The sequence below is a fragment of the Leptonotus elevatus genome, chromosome 10, assembly GCF_054856555.1.
Source record: "Leptonotus elevatus isolate MCC_2025b chromosome 10, RoL_Lele_1.0, whole genome shotgun sequence".
Lineage (NCBI taxonomy): Eukaryota > Metazoa > Chordata > Actinopteri > Syngnathiformes > Syngnathidae > Leptonotus > Leptonotus elevatus.
The window spans coordinates 23,852,634-23,880,057 of record NC_141248.1 but is presented as its reverse complement, the minus strand read 5'-3'; the positions used below and the strand labels follow the sequence as shown (position 1 = coordinate 23,880,057).

The 27,424-nt window shown below is 41.7% G+C and overlaps 4 protein-coding genes and 1 pseudogene across 7 annotated transcripts; 1 reads left to right on the top strand and 4 right to left on the bottom strand.

The window, feature by feature from the left end:
* Positions 1–138: 138 nt before the first annotated feature.
* ergic3 (ERGIC and golgi 3) lies at positions 139–10,682 on the bottom strand. Of its 2 annotated transcripts, XM_086086208.1 has the most exons (14): positions 10,509–10,682; positions 10,046–10,116; positions 9,289–9,376; positions 8,996–9,115; positions 7,590–7,686; positions 7,344–7,509; positions 6,102–6,159; positions 4,952–4,966; positions 4,275–4,306; positions 3,759–3,855; positions 1,925–1,989; positions 1,707–1,843; positions 1,515–1,570; positions 139–1,432 (listed from the first exon to the last, which is right to left on the bottom strand). In XM_086086208.1, the coding sequence occupies exons 1-14, from the start codon at positions 10,594–10,596 to the stop codon at positions 1,353–1,355; spliced, it is 1,170 nt and encodes a 389-aa protein (XP_085942334.1). In that variant the 5' UTR covers positions 10,597–10,682; the 3' UTR covers positions 139–1,352. The 2 variants fall into 2 exon arrangements, with proteins under 2 accessions (XP_085942334.1, XP_085942335.1); XM_086086209.1 differs by lacking the exon at positions 4,952–4,966.
* On the top strand, positions 2,333–3,970 carry romo1 (reactive oxygen species modulator 1). The gene is made up of 3 exons (XM_086086211.1): positions 2,333–2,468; positions 2,720–2,856; positions 3,479–3,970. The coding sequence occupies exons 2-3, from the start codon at positions 2,720–2,722 to the stop codon at positions 3,585–3,587; spliced, it is 246 nt and encodes an 81-aa protein (XP_085942337.1). The 5' UTR covers positions 2,333–2,468; the 3' UTR covers positions 3,588–3,970.
* A 563-nt stretch (positions 10,683–11,245) lies between the features above and the next one.
* hesx1 (HESX homeobox 1) lies at positions 11,246–14,568 on the bottom strand. Of its 2 annotated transcripts, XM_086085999.1 has the most exons (5): positions 14,091–14,568; positions 12,749–12,928; positions 12,094–12,227; positions 11,914–12,015; positions 11,246–11,838 (listed from the first exon to the last, which is right to left on the bottom strand). In XM_086085999.1, exons 2-5 carry the CDS (start codon positions 12,873–12,875, stop codon positions 11,692–11,694), a joined length of 510 nt encoding a protein of 169 aa, XP_085942125.1. In that variant the 5' UTR covers positions 12,876–12,928; positions 14,091–14,568; the 3' UTR covers positions 11,246–11,691. The 2 variants fall into 2 exon arrangements, with proteins under 2 accessions (XP_085942125.1, XP_085942124.1); XM_086085998.1 differs by lacking the exon at positions 14,091–14,568 and having other exon boundaries at positions 12,749–13,201.
* A 108-nt stretch (positions 14,569–14,676) lies between these two features.
* Positions 14,677–15,595, bottom strand: LOC147167697 (B9 domain-containing protein 2 pseudogene; annotated as a pseudogene). The gene is made up of 2 exons (XR_015096213.1): positions 15,534–15,595; positions 14,677–15,424 (listed from the first exon to the last, which is right to left on the bottom strand). The product of XR_015096213.1 is annotated as a B9 domain-containing protein 2 pseudogene (transcript).
* Positions 15,596–15,924: 329 nt separating this feature from the next.
* Positions 15,925–19,911, bottom strand: LOC147167696 (purine nucleoside phosphorylase-like). The gene is made up of 7 exons (XM_086087048.1): positions 19,848–19,911; positions 18,706–18,869; positions 18,536–18,639; positions 16,970–17,145; positions 16,699–16,889; positions 16,461–16,540; positions 15,925–16,364 (listed from the first exon to the last, which is right to left on the bottom strand). The coding sequence occupies exons 1-7, from the start codon at positions 19,868–19,870 to the stop codon at positions 16,200–16,202; spliced, it is 903 nt and encodes a 300-aa protein (XP_085943174.1). The 5' UTR covers positions 19,871–19,911; the 3' UTR covers positions 15,925–16,199.
* Between the last annotated feature and the right edge of the window lie 7,513 nt (positions 19,912–27,424).

Below are 27,424 nucleotides of genomic sequence, written 5' to 3'. Positions count from 1 at the left end.
TGTTCCAAATATTTTACAGTATAACGCAGTGCCAAAGACAATGTGGGACAATGTGCAGTTCAGCAACAACCCTAATCAGGATACAGAAAACGGAGGGCTAGTCGTTCAATAGCATTCAAGCTAAAGTGCACAGTGGAGGCTGGTGTCGTTCACGTTTATTGTGTCATTTTAAAAAACTGTTTTGAGGACAATCAAAATATAAATACATTTTACCCTCACACATTCACAGATACGCCGTACCCCTGATTTGAATGTTAACGGTAACCCCAACGACTGCATCGTCCCCGCTTGAGAAGTTCTTGGAGGCCTTCAGTGCCTGATTGGACCACAGAAAAACATGTAGGAAGGATCCTCTATACAAAACGCGTACGACTGTCTGTCTGACTAAAATGAAGACAAATACCGGGCAATGACAACTCCAAACAATAATCAGCAAGACCCCCCCCCTCCCCCCAAAAAACTGAGAAGCAGCCCTTTGCCCGAATCATTAACAATCAACACGCGTTATACTCAACCTTGATTTTTCTTCCTTCACGCTTTTGCTGACACTTTTGAGGCCATCAAAAGAAAATCTACAAATGTGTTCGTGATCTCAAGACACACGCCAGGCTGTGCTGAGAAAATATATTGACATGACCTACTAACGAATTGGGGAAGACAGACTTTCAATGAATTGCAAAAACAACAACGCAGGACAAAATGACGCACACAGAACTTAAACAAAAGGACGGGTTCAAGGGTCCCAACCAAAGAACTGATTTAAAAGGACATAATAAAAAAGGGGTTGAAGATATTGGGACAAAAACAAGGGACCTAGAGTGCAAGAAGTTAAAGAAAAGGGGGCCTACATACAAAATGCAAACAAGGCACCGAGGATGTAAACAAACGATGTAGGCGATTGTAAAAGACAAAAACAAAAAGGTACACTAACAAGGAAGGAACCCAACATTCACGAGAGCGGACACAACCAAGGCAAATAAGGGACGGACGCAAATAAAAGGACCAAGAAGGAAGTTTGGCAAAAGGATGTGAAGAAGGAGCGTAGCCATAGGCCATGTTGTTGTTTCCATGCCAACCCACAGGTGGGCCGGGCGCCCTCCTGTCCTCATTTGACTGACAGTTTGACTGTCCTGGCGGCATTGAGTTAGCAGGCGGAGGCGTTGCGCTCGTAGGAAACCGACAAAAAGGGAGACAGAGGACCCGGCTGATGTTCAACATCCTTCTCCGCCTTTCCGTCCGTCCATCCGACAGGACGACGCAAAGATGCTCGGTCCTCGGCCTGCCTCTCATCCGTCCGTCCGTCCGTGTGTCCTGCTCGAGGGGCCACACGAGACCAGCGGGAGGCGCCGTTGTTAAGAGGCCTTGCCCAGCTCCATCTTCTTCTGAATGACGCGGGCCGAGTGGTAGATGAAGGAATCGATGAGGCCGGCAACTGCGGTGGGGAAAAACAAGACGCGTGAACATTCATGCCGTGCCAATTTCAACACGTGGATGCACGGGAATTTGAGGCGCACCCGAGAAGACGCCCCCGATGATGGCGCACACGCCAGTCAGGAAGTGAGTGAAGGATCTGAAGGACATTGACAATGTTAAACGCAGAATGCAGCATTCGTATCCCGACATAAAAAAAAAAAAAAACATCAAAAAACGGAATCAGCCAGATCAAAAAGCAGACAAGTTATTTACAACAGGTGTGTTTGTCCTACCTGTGTTTCTCCGTAAATTTCACCATCATGGGTGAGAGCTCGTATAAAACAAAGACCCCGGGCAGGCCCTGGTCGCCCACCAAGCCGTTGGCCACTTTTTCATGCCTGGTGACCGAGAACTGGTTGGTTTTTACAACCTGCCCAAGAGTCAAAAGTAAACATCTGCATTCCGCCTCAAAGTGTTGGGAGAGTATTCGAATAACGTAGCACTCACTCACCTGTCCGTCAGTTTTCATGTAAATGGTGGGGACAATTTTGACAAAATACTGGTACATCATTGAGGCTGTGGGACAGGAAACACAAAGTAGAAGCATTTACTTTCACACTAAATCGATTCTCTAGTACAGTGGCAGTCAAAAGTACCACTGAAAAAAATACCGTACTTAAATATTGGAAAATAAAAAAGGAACCTTATTAATGATTCAATTAAAATGTGTTGTGCACAAAAGTTAAATAAAAGATTAAAAACGGTGATAGAATAACTGCAAATGTATTGCACCCCTACAAGCAAGACACCAGGTAAGGAATGGCAGAGTTTGCGGATGAATGTTGCAGTACTGAAACACGCCACACAATGTCGCTGTCTGTGTTCTCTTCACGCTTATAATGTCCTGTTGTCTCACTTCCTGTCTTATTCTCCTTCCTACATCCGGCTATGGAGCTCTGACATAGACATTTAAACGCTGTTTGCGCTCAAGTACGCCTGCAATCTTCAACAGAGGAGCGACTAAAGACGCTAACTTTAGAAACATTTAATTCAGGGTAACAAACATTTTATTTTTAGCTTTAAAAATAAATCGTGTCGTGTTTTTCTCTCAAGGCCACAACACAAGTGTCGTTAGCCCGCTAATGCTATTTAGTTAGCACGTAAATGCTATTACATTGGCAGGGGGTCAGTAAGATTCACTAGAATTTCTGGTTAGGAAGAAACTACCGTACAACTAACTACTGTGTTGTATTGGCTGTAAAATGACTGTTTAAGCGTTTCCTAATTTGCCGTCTTGCTGGTCCAGATGCCAGTGGCTGTCGCACCTTACGGCCAGGGCCAGGCCCAGCCCAGCTGTTTCGACCGGGTCAAGATGGGATTCATGATGGGCTTCGCTGTGGGCATGGCCGCTGGGGCCATGTTCGGTACTTTTTCCTGTCTCAGGTAATAATAATAATAAAAAGGTACCTGGCCTTATACTACTTTGGAATTCACTTACTGTGTTTGACTCAATGTGTCATTATTTGCAGTACCTAAAAAAAAAAAAGTATAACTACTTTTGGCCTTATGTGTGAATGCATAACCACAAATGCACATTATTTTGTAGTATACAAATATGTATATATTTTTCAGTTCATAGTAATAAAAAAACTAAAAACATTTGACGCTTATTAAAGTACAATAACTATTTGTATCCTACTGCCATTTGCACAGCATAATATAGTCTTGTCAATTTTTTCTCAAACCAAAAACTTTGGAGTTGCACCCCAATTTTGTATCAGCATCTTACAATGACAAAGCTTTCTACATTTTTAAAACAAGTAAGCTATGTATGAAATGTGTCATTTGTTCATGTATATGGCAATATGACAAGGGTGTGTTCATTAAAGTTCTTAGTTGACACAATTGCCAGTTTTGAACTTTTTCCCCAACTCACTCATAAAAATCTGATTTTTTTTTTTTAAAGTCTGCATTGTTGCATCCTGATTGCTACAGTACTGTACTTGAAATCGCCGATTTTTGTGTAAGCTATATTTGACTTTTTTGAATTTTCTCTCGTCTGCAGAATCGGCATGCGAGGCCGGGAGCTGATGGGAGGAGTGGGCAAGACCATGATGCAGAGCGGGGGGACGTTCGGCACCTTCATGTCTATCGGGATGGGCATCCGTTGCTGAGGACGACGACGACGACGACGACAACTAATCAGCTCCTCCGTGCAATCCAACCACACTTGTGGGACTTTTGCAATAGCAGCCACATATTTCTTTCCGTTTGGCCATGCTGTTGCTTCCATTAAAAAAAAAAAACTAAACATGGCATCGTTTTTGCCTTCTGTCTGAACTGACCTTGTGGCGCCGTCACCCGCGTGCCGTCCAGAGGGTTCACGATGCCGGGGTAATCCTCCCCGAACGACAGGTGTTTGATCAAATGGGTCATGTTGATCTAAATCACAGGTTATCAATATTTAGGAATGAGGAAAGCAATTCAATTCTATCCATTATTTGCTGAAATACATCCACTGTTTTTGTGCTCCGGCTCAGGCTATAAATAATGCTTTGGGCATCTTAAGGCCAAGAAGCTTCATTTTAACCATTTGTTCCCCCCCCCTTTTTTTTTTTTTTACACAAAGTACCACCTAAAAAAATTCTCTTTAAGCACCTTCCTTTTTTTCCCCTTTCTACACCCAAAGGAAGGCACAATTTTAACAAGGACTTTTCAAAGAATATAGACTTGTGCCAATTGTTTAAGTTAAAAACAAAAAATGCTCTTAACTTTCGCTCTTAACCGTGGTCAGCAATTTTTTTTATTTTTTTTTTACACCGACCATTCTATCAAGGGCCCCAACACAATCCGTTACTTACGTTGTCTAAGCCAAAGCTCTGCAGGTCGTGAACTGCAAACAAAAAAACAAATCACATTTGAAAATTGAGTTTTTTGTAAAAATGTAACTTGTATGAACATTTTCAAGTCGAGGGACTTTGAATCTATGCAACTTTGCAGTGAGGTGCATTTTAAATAGCACAGCACATGCAGTGGGGGATGTTAGCTTTGCTTTTCATGAGAGTGGGTCAGCAAGAGGAAAAATGGTGGAGCAGGCCGCTACGATTTTACACATAACCAAATACTATATAACATATGCGCCTGTGTAAAATCTTTTATATTCTGTATTATAGCATTCCAGAGTTATACACTTCCCATGGCAAAATTAATGGGCCAATGTGTACAACTGTTGGCATTTTGTCAATTATTACGCGTGGTACAAAAGCACCCCCCCCCCCCCCGCAACTCATTTAAATACATTTTTAGCATTTACATGCATTTTTTTTTACAGAAAAGGCCCCCATGCATTCCGACTGTCTGAATACTTTTGTGTATGTTGTGAATAATAATTAGATTTCTAAGACACTCTGTGCTAAAAGAGGGAAGAACATGAATAGATAAATCAGACAGAATTGGTAGCAGCACTTTAAATTAAACAGCCATCTTATGATGGAATAAAAAAAAATAAAAAAAAGTCTGCAAAGAAAAGATGACTTACTTTCCACAGAGTGCACTGCAGAAAGAAGAGAGAAGAAACACCAGATGATGATTTTTGGGAAGACAACACACCGCAAGTCATGTGCTCGCCGGGGCTGCACTTCACTCAACGCATGCAACGGCGCAAGTCGATTGTAAGAGCAAGACATTCCAATGACATTGACTTAAATTGTGCTTTGTCGCGTGACCGTGCAGCCCCAGACACAAAGATTTGAAGGGGAACATGAAGGCTGATGTTAAATTCAGTGCATCTCGTCTCTTTTCTCCGCTGCAGAGCACCGAGATGTCGCAAACAAAATGTGTTAGCAATGTTCGGTGCAGGAAAGAAAAAACAAAAAAAGACAAAGCCACCATTTTATCAACTCACGGCACTTAAAAGAATAATCCTAATAAAAAGCTGAGTTTTGTTCACTCAGAATTTTTTTTTGTGTGGCACGTGCTTGACTTCACAGTGCTTTGAGCTTTTCTTACCTTCCTGCACAAATTGAATGAGATGATAGTGAGAGAAGAGGAAATATTTCCTAACGTGAGCCAAGAGTGAAATGTTGTGGTTCATTATTCATTAATCCAACCTCCCCCCCCCCCCCCTCCGTGGAACCCGTCCTTCACATGTTTTTGTGCTTTTTTCGTAATGCCAAAAATACCACAGGATAAAACTTATGTTGTAAGTTTAAAATAATGCCGGACTCTTTTGGGATCACAGTTTGTTTTATCCTTAGTAATTGTTAGCAAGTGTTTGTTTTTTAAAAATAAAATTTAAAGGGGGTGTCAATTGAATGAATGAGTAGCACAGTGGTTCGACTCCATCTTAAGCTTTATATAAAATGGATGGATGGACGGACGGACGGATCGAGGTTGTATTATGGTACATGATAGAACCTGGAGGGAGGACGCATAAGAGTCAAAAGTTTCTGAACAGGCGTGTCGTGAGCTGAGGCAAAACGAATCTTCAAAAAACAAACAAAAAAAATTTGTGTGCATTTTAGCTTCTCGCTCAGAAATCTTGCCAAATAATTCATTTATCGATGCCGGCGATGTCTCGTGGCAGGCAGAAGAATTGAAAGCTGGCCATTCGCACAACGCAGTGTTCAGAAACCCTTGCAAAGTCACTGCGGCGTTTGTGAGCAGAGAAGGCGTCCGTCTGTCCTTACCGTGCACGTGCGACTGCTGGAAACTTTTCCCCGGAGCAAAGTGGAAGTTTCCCGCCACCTGAAAGTCAAAGATGTGGCGGGTGAATTTAAATAAACAGTGACAACAAAACAAGTTTTTAAAAAAAAATTTTTTTATGTAGGGGGAAATTACTTTGTTTAGCTGTACTGGCAAATTGACCACCGACCAAAACATTCAGTACACCTGCACAAGGTACAAGTACTGAAGTACCGGTCATAAAGCATTTCAACAGATAAGCTACTACGACAAGGAAAAGTAAGTACCGTCGTTTTAGGTAAGCAAGTGAACTGATAAGTGGGTAAGAGCATAAATAAGCAGGTGTGGAAGAAGGCAGGTAGGAAGGCAAGTAAGTAAATAGGTACGTACTGTAGGTGAGTAGGTAGGTAGAGAGGCGCAAAAGTAAGTAGCTAAGTAATTAGGTAGGGTTAAAGGGGAAGTCAACCCAAAATTTGGTTTGACAATAATATGTTCCGATGCAGCCCCACTGCTCCTAAATATGGTATTCTGGTTATTATTGCGTTCGTGGAATACGAGTTAAGCAGCAAAATCCAGCCGTTTTTATCCGTCTCAGGGGGGCGGCCATTTTGCCCCTTGCCGTCGACTGAAGATGACATCAGTGTTGCTCAAGGAGACAACCAATCACAGCGCAGCTTCAGAGCTTCGATTCGTTGTTGCCTGAGCAACATTGATGTCATCTTTAGTCGACAGCAAGTGGGCAAAATGGCCGCCCCCTGGATTTTGCTTCATAACTCTTATTCCACAAAATGAATCAGAATGTCACGTTTAGACTAGTGAGGTCACGTATAACATATTATTGTCAAGAAATGTTTACGATTGAATTCCACTTCAAGCAAATGCATACATAAGTAAGTAGATAGGTTATGTCTGCAATAGATAAACATATAAGTAGGTAGGATGGTAGATAGGCAAGTAGATAAGCAAGTAAGTAGGAAGGTGAGTTAACAAGTAGATACATAAATAAGTAGGTTGGTAAGTGTTACAGCTCATGACGTAACATAAGTTAAGCAAATAGGCAGGTTGTTGCGCAAGTAAGTTCGTCATAGGTACGAGGGTGGGCAAGTGTGTACGTACGCATATACCAGGTAGCTAAAGTAACTCATTAAGAATTTTAAGATTTCCTATTTTTGTATCGGTCTCATTTGACTGCGCATGCAAGCGTACGCGCGCCGCGTAGAAAACTGCAGCTGCGGCAAGGCCGTTACCTTGTTGACCTCCAGAACGCCGTACACTTGACACCCTTCGTTCTTCTGCTCCTGCATCTTCTGCGTGAAGCCTTCCCGCTTGCACTGCTCGATGGTGTCGGCGTTCTTGAAGGCCCAGCCTCGACGCCGGTACGCCTCGCGCACGTCGTCGCAGGTGTTGCAGCACCTGCGCGCAAGCCGCCATTTTTTTGTTTTCTCATCCCGCCAGCTCCTGAAATGCCGGCGTTCCATAAAAACCCTCCTTACTTGAGTTCCTCCGTCTCCGCACCGTAGCAGCTCTCGCACCGGTTGGGGTCCAGCGTGGCGGGGTCAAACACTTGCCCGTCATCAGCTTTTCCGAGTTCTGCGCAGAAACCGTCGTCACCGTGATCAACATGTCGTCGAAGTGAAATGATCTGAAAATTTAGCCGGGGGTCTGGGGGCCGCGGGCACTCAGCTCGGTCCAGAGCTCACGGGTTTTCCGTGTTTTTGAGTCCTTTCAATGCACTCAGATGACAAAGAAATAGACAAAACAACAGCATAAATTTTCAATGTATATCGAACTATCCCATATAAAATTGCAGTTTTAGTCGACTCAAAATCAGTCACATTCAAAAACATTGGACTGCCTTTGCTTTTAAAAACGATCACTGAGAATATCATCATATATATTTACCATGCAATAAATCAATTAATTTAATACATAATGCATAACAAAAACATAAAATACCTCATCATAAAAAGACAATATTGACTAAGATCATCTCTAACTGCATACATCAAGACAGTCAACATATTGAAAGCTGAAAAGTGCAAACATGCAGCATTCATTTGAGTTTGTGTCAATGATTAACCATGTTAAATATTTATGGCCATTTTTATTACGTTATAATATTTTCGAAAATTTGATTTCGATTCATTTGAAACGTTTACCACCGACCTCAAAATTCACGACTCTTATCGGCAACTGGTGCAGGTTGTTGGGGTGGATCACGTCTCTCGATTACCGCTTCCGATTGTGATGTCAATAAGGGACGGAGGCCGTAAAGTTTTGGAGTTTTCGTTTGGGCACCGAAACTTCCAGCGATGGAATAATTTGTTGTTCTTGACTGGAGTTCTTTCACGTGTTTTTTTGCTCTTTGCGTGACTTTCAAGAGCTTTGAAACCTCTCCCGCCATAGTCAATGGTATCACGGCACCAAATGCAAAGCGCTTTCCCGGCACGATCGATCTTCCGAATGAAGTCACTGAACAAGTTCGTCACAGTCTTCTTTCCAACATTTGTCGATATATCCTTCTCTAAGCGGTCCCATCGAAACTTGATTTTTAAGATCTTGTCAATTTCCTTAACTCGCGGAGCATCTTTGCGTTCGATCACGGACATCTTTCTTTAAACACCCGGCAAAAACGTCTGAGAAATGAACAACGGCGTACGCCTACGCCTTTATAACAAGCGCGTTTATTGGTCAACACGGAGACTTCAGCCAATCGCAAGATCCGTTTCATTTCAGTTACGGAAACACTAAAATGGAATGCAGGTCGAGAGACGAAATCGGATTTTTTATCACTTAAAAAATTGTAACATTTTATTTTTGGAGATAAAAAAAGCGGAATTCCGCGAATTAGCGGAAAAATCACATCCCTGAAAACTGTTGTCTCGTTGAGCAAGCTGACCGTGTTTCTCTGCCCCTTGCGTGACAGTTTGGAGGTCTTTGTCCAGCCGCTGCTTGAAGAGGTTGTGCTCCACGTCCAGTTGCTGCTCGCCGGCCACGTCCATCGCGTCGATGCTGAGATCTGACAGGGAGGTCGGAGCGTCGTGACATCACCGAGCATGGCGGATAACGTAAATACGCTCACAAATAATTAGCATATTGCACTTTTTGGGTGACATTTCAGGATGAACCTAAAATGCACTAGAGGTCAAATGAAGTTGACCCGTAAAAGGTCCCGCGGTGGGCGTTACTTACAGGCGCAGGGCATGTGAGGGAAGACCACGTCGATGTTGATCTTCAGCTTGTCTCCTCGCGACGTGTCTACGTATAGTTCGGGATGCACCTGCGGGGAAACGGAAGAGAGCAGGTGTACCTAATGATGTGGCTCCGCGACTTATTTCTTCGTCATCTTTTTTTCTTTCTTACACTTATTCGGGTTAGCTGAAGCCAAGGTGGGCTACGAACGACCAGGACTTGTCACCAGCCAATCACAGTGATTATTTTATACTTTTACTTCACAACAAACACAATACAGTATTAACCAGAATTCTGCGTTCAGACTAGTAGAGGGTACATATAAATATATCTTATTATTGTAGGTAAAATTTTGACCTGACTTCCCCCTTTAACAAACATGTAGCGAATAAAAAGTTGAGTCTATGATGGCAACATTTTGAACCATGAAACTGATCATTTAAATTTCCATTATTTCATATGAGCAAACTTGCTTTGACATCCAATGGGTTTTACTGTTCAACTTCAGAGGTTTCGCTGTATATGCAAAAAAAATAATTTAATAGATCATTAAAACTGTGCTCATGTTGCAATTACCTTATGCCATGTACATTTTGGCTAACAGTAAAAAGAAAAATAATCCAGTAAAACCGGTCCAGCAAAGGAATCCTGAGCTTTTTCAATTACAACGGCAGTTTGAGCAGCACTCTTCGTGAGTTAATAGAATCTTTACGGTTTTTATATTCACGAATTATGATGCATGAGAATGGACACTCACCTCTTTAGTGAGATAGTACTGCAACTCAGAAATGAAGAGGATTAACATGATGATGCCACTGATGATTGTCACTGTGAAGAGACAAAATTGTTCATCAAAGTCTACTTTCAAATTGGAAGGAACGTTTACATCGGCGTTAAATGTAAGGACACATTACATTATATTTACATGCACATTAAATTATATATACGGCGATCGGCCATTAGGATTCACTTCTTTTTTTTTTTTACATGGATTATTCTGTTTTTACTCACTGCGCCTGTAAACTTTACCATTTATTTTTTTTACCTCTACTGTGTAGGCGTTTTAAGACACAGGTTGACGTTGATAACAAAAACTTCGGACATGTTGATTTGCTCTACATTGGAGATTAAACGTAACCGGCTAGCCTTGTTGTTAGCCGAGCCAGCTAGCGGCACCGACTGACTTGCTTGTCTAGCCGACACATCGAAGCCTCTCTCACCGGTCGCGCCGCCCCATGTCTTCACCCGGAAATCTTCCAGAGTTTTGGGATAGGCGTCAAACTGTTTGAGCTTGTTGAGCGTGTCCATTTTCCGCAGCGGGCGCCACACGCCACCGATCCCGACACAATCGCCGCTGGAAACCCGAACACACACATCAAGTGGTGGGGCTTTCACTTCCGGGATAGGGGGCGTGGTCCGTTTGCGTGGACCAATCAGAGACGGACGCGTTAACCACTACCCGCCCCCAAAAGGTTTGCTGCGGTCCAACGTGTTCAATTGATTTAAAGAAAATTAAAAGGAATCGTGAATTATATATCATATTTTAAAATGTTATAAAATTAAGAAAAATACATATCAATTAAAATCCAACAATGATCAACTGTTAAAAATAATTGCGCAGATGGGCCTAAAATGTGTCAAATTGATCAAAGGATCAGAGTAAATGGCAAGAATCATAGAAAAATATTGAGTAAAACGTTTCAGAATAATATGGACATGCATATTGTTATAGAAGCAATTCAAAGCTCAATTTGTGTCATAGTATTGTGAAGCCAATTCTCCACAGCCCTTCAACATCAAAAAAATAAATCTAGTGTATGGTGATATTTAAATTAAACTAATCCGTGTGTCGTAATAAACAAAACATACAAAACTTTAAAACATAATTAATATTAATCGATTCTGAAATTTAAAAAAATAAATACAAAGGAGGAGAAATGAGCTGGGTAGAATTGAGAAACTTTAACCATTATTTTCTTTTATTAAAGTGCAAATAATAGCACAGTTTGTCAAAGTACCATGACACCAATTGTTTTGTTTTGTCAGTGAAATATCAGAATTTCATTTCAAACAGGCAAATCACATGTGATTACATTGATTTTTTTATGAATTACCAGATTAGTACTTTTTTGAAATTCAATGTTGTATAATTCAGACAACAGAAACACAATATTCACATATGTACACACACACACACACTGATCCAGTGCAGGGAAATATACTCCAAAATAATCAGGTGTAAACATTTTAATCATGCAGATCGCACAACAGTTGGAAAAGACTACTATTGTTTATTGAGAGTTATATGGTGGTTTGTACATGGACAGATGGATTGACGGATGGACGGATGGACAGATGGACGGATGGACAGAGTTGCTGCATGGCTGGATTTGTGGAAAAATGTCATTTCTCAACCTCAGCCTGCCGGTCCTCCTTGCCCAGCTGACCAATGACCTTCATCCCAAGATGAGCCACAGCCGACTGGACCATTCGCATTCGGCTTTCTCTGAGGGACCGTCTTAGTTTGGCCCGACGGTTCTGAAACCATATCTACCGTATAAAAGAACAAAAACAAGTTTTTTTTTTTTTAAGAATCTGTGTGTCAATGTGTGTGCGGTCCCAAACCTGTATGCGGTCCTCATCCAGAACCAACCTCCCGGCCAAATGTTCCCTTAGTTGGATGCCTGGATAACAGTTGACCTGAAACACTGCTTCCAGAACATTCACCTAACCCCCACACACATACACATGATTAGACAATCCCCCGATCAATACGCCCAGGTTACTTGTGGATTCATTGATTACTTGGCTGTCGGTGAAGGCAGTTCGAGGTCGGCGTCCGCCGTACCAGCTGCACGTCGGACTGTGAAAGCTCAACCGGGAGGGATGGTGATCATGTTGCTGATGGCAAGCTTTGTTCTCCTCGTCCGATTCCACATCTGCAAGACAAACAGCAAAACCACATGCTCATGCTTTTTTTTTTTAAATGACTGAAATGCAAGGCATTGGTGCAATGTGAAATTGCACTGTAATAAACCAAAAGATAAATACCATAAAATATGTATTTTCAAATTTAATTCTGACCATGGGTGACCTTCAGATGTTCCAATTAGGAGACCATTTTGGCTCAGACATTGTTTACACAAATGTTTTCAAATAGTAAAAAAAAAAAAAAATACCATAAAATATGTATTTTCAAATTTAATTCTGACCATGGGTGACCTTCAGATATTCGAATTAGGGGACCATTTTGGCTCAGACCTTGTTTACACAAATGTTTTCAAATAGTAAAAAAAAAAGGCCCTGTGAGAAGATATTTGAAATCTGATTGATTAAAGAAACAGTCCCATTGCTAATACAGCTCAAGTTAAATGGCCCCGAACCACTAAATCCGAAGGCCCCGGGGCTGTGTGAAAATATCCCAGGTTTCCTGAATATCTGTGCGAAAGAGGTCACCCACCTGCTGTCTGGTCCCAAGGTCGGTGGAGTTTGACGCCTCTTTCAGCTCCTTTGCACTCCAAATCCAAAATACGCTCGATAGAAAACACTGACAAGTTTCCTGTTGCAGGAACCGCAGCTGAGGCCATGGCGGTGCCGCCGATACGACTGGTAACGCTATTCTGACGTCATTGTAAATTTTATTTTAAAAAAAAAAGTACACATTGTTCTCTAAATGACAAGCTGCTGGCGTCTTGAGGGTGAGGAACGTGCGAGGAAGCCTCGGCGACACGTTTAAATGCAAGGGAAAGGATTTAATGACACTGGCTGTCTACCAATGAGAATGAAGACGTGTTTGTTTCCATGTGAATGACATTCCCAAAGGTTTCCGGCTAATCTGGCGAGTGTGTGCGCGCGTGTGTGTTTGAAAGACAACACATTTACATTCTTAGTAGGCTTAGTTCAACAAACTAATGTCGCGACGACACGGGGGGGGGGGGGGGGGGGGGCATGCTAATCTGCTTTCGTTCCGTTTGACATGATATGAAAAGTACAGTAGTTATGTTGCAGAGTTCACTTTAACACTGTTTTGTGTACTTAAGCGACTTTTATTTTTTATTTCGAAAAATCTCACAGCACCAACAGTCTCAAATGACTCGGTGTGAAAGATGGGCCTGTTGAGTTGAACACAAAGTTTTATGAATAGCAACAAAGGGACACAAATGGACCTTCTGCCATCTAGTGGAAGAGCATTGAATTACCCTGTCAGTCACAAACCATCACTGCATGGCATAGATAGATCAGAACAGAAATAAATAGTTTTCACAACAACTAAGTGAATTTTTTCGTGGCACACCCGATGATCTCTCACAGAACTTTATCGGCATTAGATTCAGATTCAGAATATTTATTGTCATTGTCACACGGGAACAACAAAACACCGTTATCTTCGTTATTATCACAATATTACACAAATAGACGTAAACAAGATGCTCATTATCGCCATTACAAGTGACAAGCAGCTCGCTAGTCAGGCTACCAACGCTAGCAGTCTTCATTTTGATTGACTGTTTCTTCTTGTCAAAGAGCACAAAACACAACAGTCATAGAAGATCTCAGTGCGCATTCTTGTTAAAAAGAAAAAGAAGAAGAGAAAAAAGCACACATGCCAGAAACTCGCCACTGATCCAAGTCAAAGTCCTTTAACCACAAAAAGTTGCTCAATATCAACTATATCCCAGAGTCCCATGAAATCAATGGGGAGTAAACAAAAACGGAGAGAATTTACAAAATAAAAAAATAGACACGGCTTAACAGACACAATAGACGACTCCTGCGCAATTAAAAGCAGCAAATGAGCTCACTGTTAATGATGGTCAACACAAATGATCCAGTGGGACGCGCTAATGCTATTAGGCTAATCTGCTCCGAGTTGTCATGCGGATGAAGCCCCGCAGAATGTGAATGCAGAATAAGCAGCGGGGAGGGAAAGAATCTTTTCAGGGTTAATTAGTTCCTAATGAAGGCCCCGAGCAGCGTTAAACCAACAAGCACACTTGTTTATTTAATCATCACCGCCAGGGGCCAGTGACAGGAAGGAGAGTTGGGATGGATGAGCAGAGGAGGAGGGTTTCTCGCCTGAGTTCAGGTTTCGAGTTAGGTCCCGGAGCCTCCGTTCAGATGTTAAGTCAGAGTTAAGGTTTCGAGTTAGGGTTTCTAGCCTGGGTTCGGCAGGGTCAAGATCGTTAGAGTTCAAGTCCAGGTGAGGTTTTGCGAGTGAATCCATTCATAAATCACATTCCTTAAATATAGTATTACAGCCATTTAAAAAGTGTGTACTGTGTCTGCTTTTGATCCAACTTGTATTCTAGCCATTGGTGACGATTGCTTGTGAAAGTGTGCGTATATTACATTTTTATTCTATATGCAATGATCTCAGGGAGCAGCAGCCAACTTCGTAAAGGGTTTTATTAAAATGACAAAATAAGTAAAAAAACAACAACTTTAGTATCAATGTACAAAAAGGTAGAAATGTAAAAAAAACCTAACAATTCAGCCCAAGGTTCTTTTTTCGTTAGCTGTCCACTCCATATTTGTCAAAGTGTCTCATAATAACACCGAGCTCCAGCTGCACTGTCCCCATGGCCTCGGTGTGCAGCCTGTATCGATCCGCTCCGCTGTAGATGATGTCCGGGCTGCGCAGTTGCGGCCCCCCGCCGACGAACATCTGCGACAGCTGCTCCCGCCACGAGCCGAGCGGCCTCCAGGTGGCGCAGCTGATTCGGTGGTTCCCGGGGCTGGAGGGCACGTGACAGTAGCCGTATCCGAGCAGCTGGCAGCGACCGAACGAGTCCTGATGCCACACCTGGAGATGAAGCTTCGGCCAGCCTTGGAGCCCCTTGGTGGCGTAATGGACGTCAATGGGGTGGCTCCAGTACGCCGTGTCTCCCGTCTGGGGGTCGTCCACCTGAGTCTGGCCCTGCTTGGAGCCCGAGAGGAGGCGCCACGCTCCCCCCGCGTGGACTCCCCATTTGCAAAAAAGGCTGCTGTGGGGAAAACCGGTGGCTCCGACGAGCTGGCCGATCATATGAAGCTCCGCCATTTCATCAAAAAGGACCCGCAGATGGATGTAGCTATTAGCTTAGCATCAAAGCTTGCGTCGCCACGGTAACTGCACTGAGTTTTCCCTTACTGATTCCTGTCAAGCGATTATTTCGTTCCCAAAATTTAGTTCAAGATCTCAAACGCATAATAACGAATGCATATAATATATGACGTTGATAAAGAGTGACAATTCGTTGTCATACCTGAGAAACTTGGAGTATAGCGTGGAGAACTAGTAGCTTGCCTAAAAGTCAATGTCCAGGACAAGCTTGTGTCTTCTTTTACGCAAAAAGAGGTATGTCCATGCTAACTGCAGCGCCACCTCCAGTTAGGAGTGTGCAACTGCGTACTCAACAGCAACAACAACCAAGCGGTCTATTCATTTGCTTGTTGTAATATTTACTGACATTTTTAAAGAAAGTTGATGTCTCTATTTGTGTTCTATGTACATATTTTAACTTATTGTATATTTTATGGGTCCTGTCTGAAAAGTGCTATATAAATAAAGTGTACTTACATTTTAGTAGTTATTTCCAAGCTGTATAAATCGTGTACTTTATATACTATTTTTTTTTTACAGATGTGACACAGGTGGCTCGGCAGTGTGTTTTAATTAGATTATGAAACAGATCAGAAAGGGAAGGATTTGATGTACAAAAAAAAAAGATCAAACAAACAATACCAAGTTTACCATAATAATACTAAATGCACGGCTGAATAATAATACAGCTTGCAACTTATATAGCACCACATTACATTCTATAAATATTCATGTTCACTTAACATAACATAGAGGTTGATTATGAAAAGAAGTTAGCAGTAACATGTCACCTTTGTATAAAAAAAAAAAGAGCAAATATTGTCTCCTTTCAAAGAGTGTTATTCCTGCTGCTGCTGCTGATGATGTTGTTGTTGATTTCCATCCTGGCGACCAGTTCGGTCACGAGCTGCTGCAGCGTGTGCGAGCGCTGCCGGCCCACCTCCAGAACGCCCTGGTGGTCCACGCTCTCCGGGTCCTCGTAGCTCTTCACCACCTGGCGCAAACACAATAGAGTAAAAAAATTAAAGCACCACTCTGTTGTGTGTTTGTGTGTTTGTGTGTTTGTGTGTTTGTGTGTTTGTGTGTTTACCTTGTTAGTGATGAGAGAGAGGCCAAAGACCCTCAAGCCACAGTGGGTCGCTATCACCACTTCCGGAGCAGTACTCATCCCTGGAAACAGATGACACCATGCATGTTTGGAAAAAAAATAAAAAATAAGGTCACATGATTATTATTTAAATATAGTACAAATAAGTATGGGGTAATAAAGTGCATTTGAGTTGAATGTGGCGTAAATATGGTATATAAAATCCAAATGTGTGCCGCACCGACAGCGTCCACCCCCAGTCGATGCAGCAGCCTGGCCTCGGCGATGGATTCAAAAGTGGGCCCCCCCACCATGGCGTACACCCCCTCCTGCGTGAGGTTGGCCACGCCCATCTGCTTTGCAATCTCCATGGCCAGCGAGCGCAGACCTTTGTCATAGCATCCCGACATGGCCGGGAAACGCGGCCCGAACCTGCAAAAAGGAGCAAAGACATCAGCCAGAACACAAGCGGGACCGAGATCAGGCCCAGCAGCTCAAACGTTCCGCCTCACTTGTCGTCATTGGGTCCGTTCAGAGGGTTCAGACCCACCAAGCCAGGGAAGTTGATGTGGTCCTTGATGATCATGATGTCGCCGGGTCGCAGACCGTCAGCCAGTGAGCCGGCGGCGTTGGTCACGATCAAGGTGTCCACGCCCAGCAGCTTGAAGACTCGCACTGGAAATGTGGTCTGATGGGCGCAAAAGGTGAATATGATGAAATCAAAAATGGTGCATCATTGGCTTTATAAAAAAAAAAAAAAAAAAATGGTGCATCAGATGTGGGTCGATCATTATTAGCGCACAGACCATTAAACATGATCTAGTGGTACCTTAGTTGTGTACAGACAAATGTGATTTAAATATGTAGACCAATGAATATGGTGTCGTGACGTACATATGGTGCATTATAGGTGGGTAGACCATGATCAGAATATGTAAATATGGTACATTCTGTGTATCATATTTACCATTTAATGTGGCCTAAATATGATGAAAATATGGTATTTTTTTTAGCGGAGGCGCTTGTAAATATGGTACAAAAAAAGGTATGCAGACCAAGAGACCATTGAATATGCTAGATATGATATTAGAGGCCTATAGACCAGTAAATATGGAATATTAAGGGTGCACAGACCGTTTAGTTTGATGTAAATATGGTACATAAAAGGTGTATTAGAGCATTGTGATGCATTTTAAACAGGGTTAGAAAATACACACTGTACGTACGATGGCGTCAGTTTGGACCCACATGATACCATTTCCTAAAAGCCAAATCGTTTTGGAATGAGAACGACTTGGATGCCAATCGGCTTCAAGCAGGGAGAGAACAAGAGCTGCATTGAATTGTCTGCAAAAATGTTGCATGTGACCAAAACACACACACACACAAACACGCACGCACTTACGTGTGTGTAATCCACTCAGATGACACGTTAGCATTAGCGCATTAGCATCACAAGTACATTTGTTATGTAAACATTTTGCAGTTGCACGTTGAAGTGTGCGTGACGGAGAAAAACATTTGGCGGCAATTCAGTCAATTTTGCACCTCAGCTTTCTTTTTTAACTTGAAACCCTCATTTGAAAACATAATTCTAATTTGAAACTTAAACTCTGTCTTGAAACCATTTTCCAGGATTGGAAGTATCATTTGAACCCCAAGCTTGAAACCCTGAACATGACCCTGAACGCTAACCCCAAACGAGCACTTCAATTGTAACCCTAATCCTATCACGAAACCCTCACCGTGGCTTGAAATCAATATTTGAAACCCTAACCCCTGTTTCAAAAACACTAACCGAAACTTGAAACTACTTTGAAACCTTTTTTTGAAACCTTAATCTTGGATTGGGAAAAATTGTTAAAAAAAAAAAAAAGTACCATGACAATCTAAACGATTATTAATGAAAGCCTTCTAATCATTTGTCCTTCAAAACGTATTAAGAGCAATCTCCTGTTTTGGGACGAGAGCGGGGACGAGGCAGTAAAACAGGCTCCAATCCTCGGCAAAGTATCAATATAACAAACAAGCTGCTTCATGAACGCTTATTGTATTTCGTGGCGAGTGTATGGTCTTACCTTACATAGCGAGTGTCCTTCATACATGTGGAATCGACCCTGCATGCACACACACGTTTTCCCCTTCAGCTCCCCGAAAACAAGACGGCCGGCGTGACCTTGAACTGCGAGTCCACAAGGGGGCACCGTCACCAAAACACAACAACCCCAAATTTTCGATCCGGGCTTACCCGTGCTCTGCGGGAAACCCGGGATGTCGGCGTAGGGGAAGGAATCCTGGCACTTGAGGGCATCGGCCAGCACGCCCAAACCCGAACCGCAGATGATGGCCACTTGGGGGCGATGTTTGGTTTGGGACTTCAACCAGTCCGCCGACTTCTGGTATTCATCGTGGCTGATATGACACCAACCACGAGGGACGAGTCCATTCAGTGGTTCAACATAATACATATCTATATTATTATATATTATATTCAAGTCGCTATACTTTACTCAAATATAGAATTTTCTGACAAATTCTTTACTTTTACTCTTCATATATCTCTACATTGGACTTGCTACTTTGCCAAAGTAGGCTGAACCTCAACTTGAAACCCGAATTGGAAACGCCAACTCTGACTTGAAACTTGAAAGCCTCCATATTGCTTTACCATTCGCCGATTGTTGCGATGGTTCTCGTCGCCATTGATTTAACGTGTGCTGCCGCCGCCGCCCCTCCCTGTCCTTTTCTTTGCCGCGTGTGGCAGTGGTGGCATTTCCTTCGGGCCATGCCGTGCGCGCAGGTCACACGGTAAGCGTCACGGGAGCGACGGCGTTAAATAGAGGCGTTGCCATGTGATCCACTGTTTTCAAACTATAATTTGAAAGCCTAAACTTCTATTTAAAACTTGGGCCCTGTCTTGAAATTTTAACATGAAACCCTAAGCCTGGCTTGATAACCTATTTTGAAACCTTAAACCCTTGCTTGAAATAAATGTAATACAGTAATTCGTTTTGAGAATCTTAACTTTTTTGAAACCCTCCGTTGACACCATCATTCTGTCTTGAACCCCCTAATGAACAAATCCCAACTTCTTTGACACCCTAACTTTGCCTTGACACCACAATTTGACACTCTCAGCCTCGTTTTTACCCCAAATCCTATTTTGAAAACCTGCCCCGAAGCAACACCTTAACACTGGCTTTAACCCTGAAATGAAACCTAAACCGAACTTGAAATCCTAACACTGGCTTAAAATCGTACTTTGAAATGTTAATATTTGAACAGCTTGCTTGTACTGTTAAATATTTAATAACTTCAATAGTTTGCATCGCACAACAACAGTTGCAATAGAAAGCAGTCATGAAAAAAAAAAAATCAGTTTTCCCTTACCTGATCTGTTCTTTGCTGTGCATGATGCTTGATGCTTGACCGGCGTGTGCGTATCCCGGCTGGGTCCCACCGGCCTCCATATAAACGGGTCACATGCATCTGATTGGCCAACAAGCTCTCCATTCATCCGCGGCAACCAATGAATGAAAGCGCAAAGTGTGGATTCCTCTCTAAATGAGAGTGTGGGAGCGTGTTGTGGTTTTACGACAGAGCGAATCAATTCACTCACACAGACACTCAAATGATAAGAATCATGATGCTGCTTATCAATTGTCAAATCAATATCATGTATCGTGATATGTGTCAATACAGTTGAGAGGTTCTGGGAAATGTGATTTGTTTCCTAACTTCTTCTATAAAAAAAAAAAAGAATCATCAGCAGATGAATTTGTTCTTTTGTAGGCTAGCGTGTGAGCTGGCGTCTTTCCCAGCTGACTTTGGCTTGAAACTCCAGCTTTGGTTTGATGCCCTAATTTGAACCTTCAAAATAAAGCCCGAACCCTGGCTCAAAACCACAATTTGAAACTCTATCCCTGTTTTTAAAAACCTTAATTTGAAACCACAGCCTTGGAGTGAAACCATAACTTGACACCGTAGCCCTGGTTTCAGACCCTAATTTGAAACCCCAATCCAGATGTGAAAACCTAAACCAGGCTTGAAAACCCCCCCAGATTTAGACATTTTGAAAACCTAACACTGACATCCAATCGTAATTGCAAACCCGAACTTGAAACCCTGACTTTGTTTTGATACTTATTTTTCACCCCTGATACGTTAACTCCAAACTCTAACCGCGCTTAAAACCCCAACTCGAAACGCTAACCCTGGCTTGAAGACCCTACCCAGATTTGAAAACCCGAATTTAAAACCTCAAATTTGGGTTGAAATCCAAATTTAACACTAACCCCGATTTAAAACAAATTTGAACCATATTCTTGCTAAACTATTCCGGGCTTGAGATCCTTCCTTGACATTCAATTTGAAACCTTAACCTAAACCCTCATTTGAAAACCCCAACAGAGACATGAAACCCTAGACTGACACCCTAACCTGTTTTCAATCCCATCATTTTAAAGCCCAAATCCCGTGGATCCGCATAGGGTTGTCGATTTGCCGCAACTCCAGGCGGGACGTTGCCCGAGTCCTCCTCACACAGTTGGCTAGACGTTAGATTGCCGGCTGCGTGGTTGAGTTTGCAGGTTTTTTCTGTCGTACCTGGTACCAGGTACTCTGGCTACTTCCAACATTCCTAAAACCTGTTAGCATGTCAACCTTCACTTGGTAATCATGCGGCCAGCGCCGGGTTAACGAGAGGCATCTGGGACGAGATGGCGGCCGTCTCATGACTGCTAACACGCTAACGCGCTAACACACTGCACATGCTACTGGGATCAGCTGACCTGACGCCAAGCTGACCTCAAACGTCTCACATAAAAAAATGACAGAGAAAAGTCGATTCCATCCAAATCAACACGAATGCTACCTCTGTGTGTTTCAATTGTGTTAATTTCCACGACTGCATATGCGTGTTATTCCAATAAGGTGTCAGTAAAGTTTTGATATACAGTATTTGAAGGAGTGTCGTATTGTAGTAAGCCCACAAGGGAAGCTGATTAGCGGCTTAATCAGCTGAGCGCTGCAGGCGGTTACGTGGAAAATTGAAGGCATCGCCTTAGGGAGAAAAAAGAAAGAAAAAAAAGATGAAGAGAAGCACGTTTGACATTTAAGGATCACGTTATGTTACGTAAAAGGAAAATGCGATGCTTCCCCCGTGAGCATTTGCGTTAATAATGTCAATGACACAATTCAATACTGCAGGGTATTCAATGACTAAATAAATAAATAAATCAAAACAAAATGTTCTTACATGATGTGCTCTATGTGGCCCACGAGTCTTAACACGAATTCAGATTTGTGGAATATGAATTAAGCAGTAAAAATCCAGCCGTTTTTTTTCCATCTCCGGTTGCGGCCATTTTGCCACTTGCTGTCGATCGAAAAGGACATCACGCCGCTTTAAACTGCATTCGAGGAAGGTGGGAAGTCAGACTTCTCCGAACTCCGGCGAGGAAAAGTGCACTGAGCGCCTCTTTGAACTGAGAGGTCCGAGTTGCGGAGTTGAAAAATAAAAAGGGACCAACAGGCTTCAACCTGACGTCACTTGAAAAAGGCCCCTGCCAAGGAAACAAAGAACGTAAATGGCAAAACATTTTCCAAGATTAGAAACATATATTTGTGTCTTAATTCATAATCATTATTACTTTAAGTTAGTTAATTGAAATAACGTCACGTAACACAATATAATGTATACTATTGATTGCGTAAATCCCACCTTCCTCAAATGCAACATAAGTGCTCAGGTAACGACCCTCACGACTTCTGTGTCGTGCGACCGTCAATGATCATCAAGAAAGAGCTTCTTGACCTTTATCTGTTCCTGTCACATGATGGCTTCCACTTTAAATTCTTCTTCTTTGGGCCTCATGTCCATCACAATGTGAACAATGTCAACTATGCGTGCCAGTCAGTGATTTATTTGTTACTGCTGGACGTATTGTCAGCATTCAGTCTTATTAACAAGCACGTCGAAGGCATATACATCATTATGTCCTCACGTTGTCCTCATTGCTGTCCTTAAATCAGCAATGAATTACAATTACAGTATGGGAACAACTTTTGTGGTCAATCGGAAACAAAATAATAACTTTGGACCATTAACCCTGGCTTAAAACCCCAACCCTGGCACAAACCCCTCTTTTAAACCCCAACCCAGGCATGAAACCTTACTGTGAAACCCTAACCCTAGTTTGAAAGCCTAAACCTGAAATTTGAACACTACACGCACTCAATTTTTCTTATTGTTATGTAAACAATCATACATTCCCGAGGTCCCTGAAGGGCAACGTTTACGTGACGGATGATAGAGCTACTGGTGATTGGTGGAGAACCCGGAAGTGAGTGTTTAAAAAAGAAAAGAAAGTGGGCGCTTTGGCGAATACTTACCGAACGAAGGCTTGTATCCAATTTATGAGACAATGTTGGTCTTCGTAGGGTACGAGAAGCAGTAATCTCGCCCATAAAAATGAAGAATAAAGACAAACAAACTGGGGTGTTTTAAGCCTTTCCTTCACTAATAGTTGAACGGTTAAATCTGTCGCGTTGCATTCAGGGTCCCTCGTTAATTGTACATACCATTGGAAAGGTTAGTACTGTAAATGTTTTCAGTGCAAACCACATGGTTATCACATGAAAACCGCTTGACGGTGAATGGTGTCGAGAAGTGGCCAAAAGTAAACGTACAGCTTTGGTGTCCTCTGGTGGTCGTGGATGGTGCTGCTTTGCTTAAAAAATAAAAAATAAAGTCACCTTGCATCAATGACGATCAACGTTTTGAAAAAAATAATTGTCGTATTACTACACCTTCCGTCCTCTAGTGTGTTTATAGACAGGTTTCCTTTCTAATATTCGTTATTGGTGGGCAAACAGTTGCGATTAAAAAAGAAAAGAAAAACAAAATAAAGAATTAAAAGGAAGATTTATTTTAAAAATATGTATGTTAAATATGCATGTAAAGTATTTTATTTAAGTAAAATGTATTCTTATTTTTAATAGTTTTGTCTGATGTTTTTTTTGGTAAAGTAATCAACCAATTAATATGTTATAATTGTATAAAAATGTACATAATTGATTAAATATATAGTTTTTATTTGTATTTTTTAAACAATTATTTCATAAAATAAATAAAAATTAAGGTGAATGTAAAATTGATTATAAAATAAATAAAATAATCTACCGTTTTTTATTTAGCTATTTTCATATTTTTTTAAACAATAAATTAATAAATCAAACCAACCACAACCAATTAATAAAACAAAAAGAATGTATTAATTATATTTATATATATATATATATATATTTTTTTTTACATTTGTTTATTAGTAGATTTAATCAAATAAATAAAAAATATAAAATTATGGATCGGATATACAATTGTTGATTTCATAAATAAATAAATTATTGCATGATGTGAACAAAAAAACATCTATTTTTTTTTTCACCATGCAATATGTCCAAATCACATTGCTGCTATAATAATTGACATGTCCTGTCGTCCAATGCCTGCGTGATGAAAACCTTTGACCTTTTGGGTCATATTTTTTTTTAGGATTATTTCATTCGAAAGTATTCAGAGTTCTTCACAAATTAATGTAGCATATGAATTGCACCCAATATCAACATGGCGGCTAACTCACTAGCTATTGTGGCACTGTGGTGCTAATGAAGTAATGCGCACACACGAGCACACACATTGGTGAATGGAATGAGTCAATACTGTAACTCTTCTGCAATCACAGGCTGACTTCATCCTTCAACCTTCCCCGTGTGTGTGCGTGGTGTGTGTGTTGGTCAGCGTTGCGTGTTGATTGCACATCGTTACGACAGAAAGCAGCCTGATGGTGATGGAGGGAGCTCGTGTGTGTGTTTTGTTTTGTTTTGTTTGTTTCGGTGGGAGAGGAAGTGTGTGTCAGTGTGTGTGTGTGTGTGCGTGCGCGCGTGTGTGTGTGCAAAGGGTATTGCCCAAAGTTGCATTTGATGGGCATATAGCAGCAGAGCAATCAAAGCATGGAACCACACGCACACACACAAATGTTACATTTATTGAATGTCTGTATTACTATTTTACGTTTCCGTGTTGATGAACATTTTTTTATGCCGTTTTTGACTCCACGCTCACCTTTGTGCGTTTCCATGGCAGCAACCCAGCTATCAATGCTGAATCTTGTCAATAAGATATATTTGTACATATTCTGCAGAGCGTCTGGAAAGTAGTCACAGTGCTTCGCTTTTTCCACGTTGTCGTTGCAGATTTATTCAAAAAGTGGAACGAATTCATTTGTTTCCTCAAAAAATGTGAAAGTCACGAAAAGTGAAGCGCTGTGGAAACTTTGTGCATCCGGAACTTCAACTTCTGTTACAGCAATATTCCCAGTTTTTTGGTTCTCAAAATTCTACAAACAACAGCCCATAATTATTTGCAATATTGAATGAATATATCATTATTATTATAATTATTATTCATTATCCATTCATGATTTTATTAACCAAAGCGATGCAACGGCACCACCTACAGGGATTTGTTTGTCGTTACAGTAGTTTACAAACTTGAATTTCACAGACAAGCTTTGCGAGACCTTGCTTTCTTTCACACATCCACATTAAAAAAAAACGTATTTGACGAAAATACTCGTTGATGGCAGTTCACGTTTGGATTCCAGCTGACAAACAGAAACGCAGCAGTGAATGAGTTAACTGAACAAGGCCATGTTTTAATTTGAAGTGTAATTTGCCTTTCCCGATCTGCTTGGGACACGCACGAAAAAAAATCACAAATGTCAAACCTGTTCAGTATTTCCTGACCACAATCGCGACCTTAACGTGACGACCGAATACACAAAAAGTCCAAGAAAAAGCAAACGCTGCGTTCGCGCTGGTCCATTCGTGCTCGCTGGACGCAACTGCAACATGCACGCATACACACTGGCAGAGAATCTTCTTATATCACTTTTGCGTCATCCATGATGACCTCTGTTTGTGGGTATTAGAACACACACACACACACGTGCGCGCGCGCACACACACACACACACACAGTGGGCTGTCTGGGATTGTCTCTGTGATGAAACCGGCAGTAACTGTTGGCATGTCAACTCCATCCTCTGCGACATGGTGTGTGTGTGCGTGCGCGTGAGCTTGAGTATGTGTGTGCGTGTGTGTGTGTGGGCAACCTTTGACCCTCGAGCAATGCCTATCAACACCACTGTCATCAGTAAAACATTTACAAAACAGAAGCAGTGGCAAAGAGAGAGGCTGATATATTTTAGGATTCCCGCTGGATGACATCGAAACTGTGACAACAAAGTCAACACTGGAGTGGAAACCGATGTTGTTACATTTGATTTGATTTCAACTCACTTCAATATTTCAACAATTCCCCACAGCATCGACTTGGAACATTGCATAGATAAATGGCCAAAATGATCCTAACATGGCCACTTAAAAACCAAAATGGTGGCCAAACAGGTTGTATGGGGAATTTGTGCTCCTTTGAAGGGATGAAGAGTGGGGATTCTTTTGGGAATGATGGGAAAAAATATATCGTGAAAATGGAGAGGAAAAAGTCATCAGGTGCACAATTTGGCATGATAGGAAAGGATAACTTTGTTTATTCAATATATTTTAAAGTAGGGGAAAGTGACCACTACGACACGACGGACATGTACCAAACTCCATGTTGGCTTCAGGGGATGAAGTTACAAATATATATATATATATATATATATATAAAATCTTCAAAATAAGTTCATTGAAAATGGTCCTAAAATGGCCACTTCAAACCAAAATGGCGGACTTCCTGTCTGTTTTTTTGGGCATTGTTTCTTGAGACTTTTTTTTTTCTGCGCCTACTTATTAGACACGTATTCCAAAAGTTATGCTGCAAAGTGAAACTGGCTTTGGGCCTGAAATACAAAACAAATCATCTTTAAAACGCGTTCATTTTGAAAGACTCCTGGAATGACGAAAATGATCCTAAAATAGCCAAAATAGAAGACTTCCTGTGTGTTTTCAAGCATGGTATATTAAAACAGTTTTGTGCGTCTACTGAAAATAGATGCACCTTCCAAATTTTATGCTGTGAAACTGATGTCAGGGGCTTAAAAAAAATATTTAAAAAAAAAAAGTTCATCTTAAAGGACTCCTGCATGCATATTGCAAAAATGGTCCTATAACTTCAAACCAAAATGACAGAATTCCTGTTTTTAGACCTCCTTAAAATGGCAATAAAATGGCCACTTCGAACCCAAATCGAAGACTCCCTGTATGTTTTCAGACACATTTGATTGAGACTTTGTGTGCATCTACTCATAGAGACACATTTACTAAACCAAATGATGGAAAGTGAAACTGTCTCTGACGGCTGAATTTAAAAAAAACGTCACTTCACCTTTTTGGGTCAAGCTCATTTAGTGTTAAAGCCCATGCAGATGAAAAAAAAAAAAAAAAAAACCCAGCATTGACACACGTCGCCCCTCTCCGTTGCAAATAACAAACAACATTTGCAATCATGTGCAATAAAGCGAGCCTGATGCTCCATCAGTGGAGTCTTGCAATGTTGCCACTTCGGGCTTTATTGAAAAGACGCGAGCGAGCGCGTGAGCAAGCCAGCGTCAGTCTTGACGCGTCTCCCCAGGTGCGTTGCGTCACTCCTTCCTCGGTTCCTCCGTTACGTCCGCTGCCACTAAAGGCTCATTAAGGAGCCAGCCAGACTCCAGCTTTGTCTTTGCGCCATCCTCGGCCCTGTCGGTCCGCCTGCCTCTGACGCGCACGCACGCGCGCACTGATTGAGTGCAACCCGGGCGAGTGATATGCAAATAGTTGGATGTTTTCCCGGCACTTTGATGAGCCGATTCGTTCTAATTACGAAACGATTCGGTCCAATGAACAGTAGTTTACATCGTTATAAATGCTTTATGGCCGAAATCACAACCCCCAGGCAATGTTATTTTAGTTCATTAAAA

Excerpts from the sequence above, each read along its gene's own strand:
- ergic3 (XM_086086208.1), bottom strand. The coding sequence starts at position 10,596 with ATGGACACGCTCAACAAGCTCAAACAGTTTGACGCCTATCCCAAAACT. Across the intron at positions 3,856-4,274 it reads AGAGCTTTGGCTTAGACAAC|ATCAACATGACCCATTTGAT; the intron begins GTAAGTAACGGA and ends CCTGTGATTTAG. Across the intron at positions 1,990-3,758 it reads GCGGGTGACGGCGCCACAAG|CCTCAATGATGTACCAGTAT; the intron begins GTCAGTTCAGAC and ends CCTGTCCCACAG.
- romo1 (XM_086086211.1), top strand. The coding sequence starts at position 2,720 with ATGCCAGTGGCTGTCGCACCTTACGGCCAGGGCCAGGCCCAGCCCAGC. Across the intron at positions 2,857-3,478 it reads GGTACTTTTTCCTGTCTCAG|AATCGGCATGCGAGGCCGGG; the intron begins GTAATAATAATA and ends TCTCGTCTGCAG.
- LOC147167696 (XM_086087048.1), bottom strand. The coding sequence starts at position 19,870 with ATGCACAGCAAAGAACAGATCAG. Across the intron at positions 18,640-18,705 it reads GGGTTTCCCGCAGAGCACGG|TTCAAGGTCACGCCGGCCGT; the intron begins GTAAGCCCGGAT and ends GTGGACTCGCAG. Across the intron at positions 16,365-16,460 it reads TCTCTCTCATCACTAACAAG|GTGGTGAAGAGCTACGAGGA; the intron begins GTAAACACACAA and ends TGTTTGCGCCAG.
- hesx1 (XM_086085999.1), bottom strand. The coding sequence starts at position 12,875 with ATGGCCTCAGCTGCGGTTCCTGCAACAGGAAACTTGTCAGTGTTTTCT. Across the intron at positions 12,228-12,748 it reads ACCTTGGGACCAGACAGCAG|ATGTGGAATCGGACGAGGAG; the intron begins GTGGGTGACCTC and ends TTTGTCTTGCAG. Across the intron at positions 11,839-11,913 it reads TGGATGAGGACCGCATACAG|ATATGGTTTCAGAACCGTCG; the intron begins GTTTGGGACCGC and ends TTTATACGGTAG.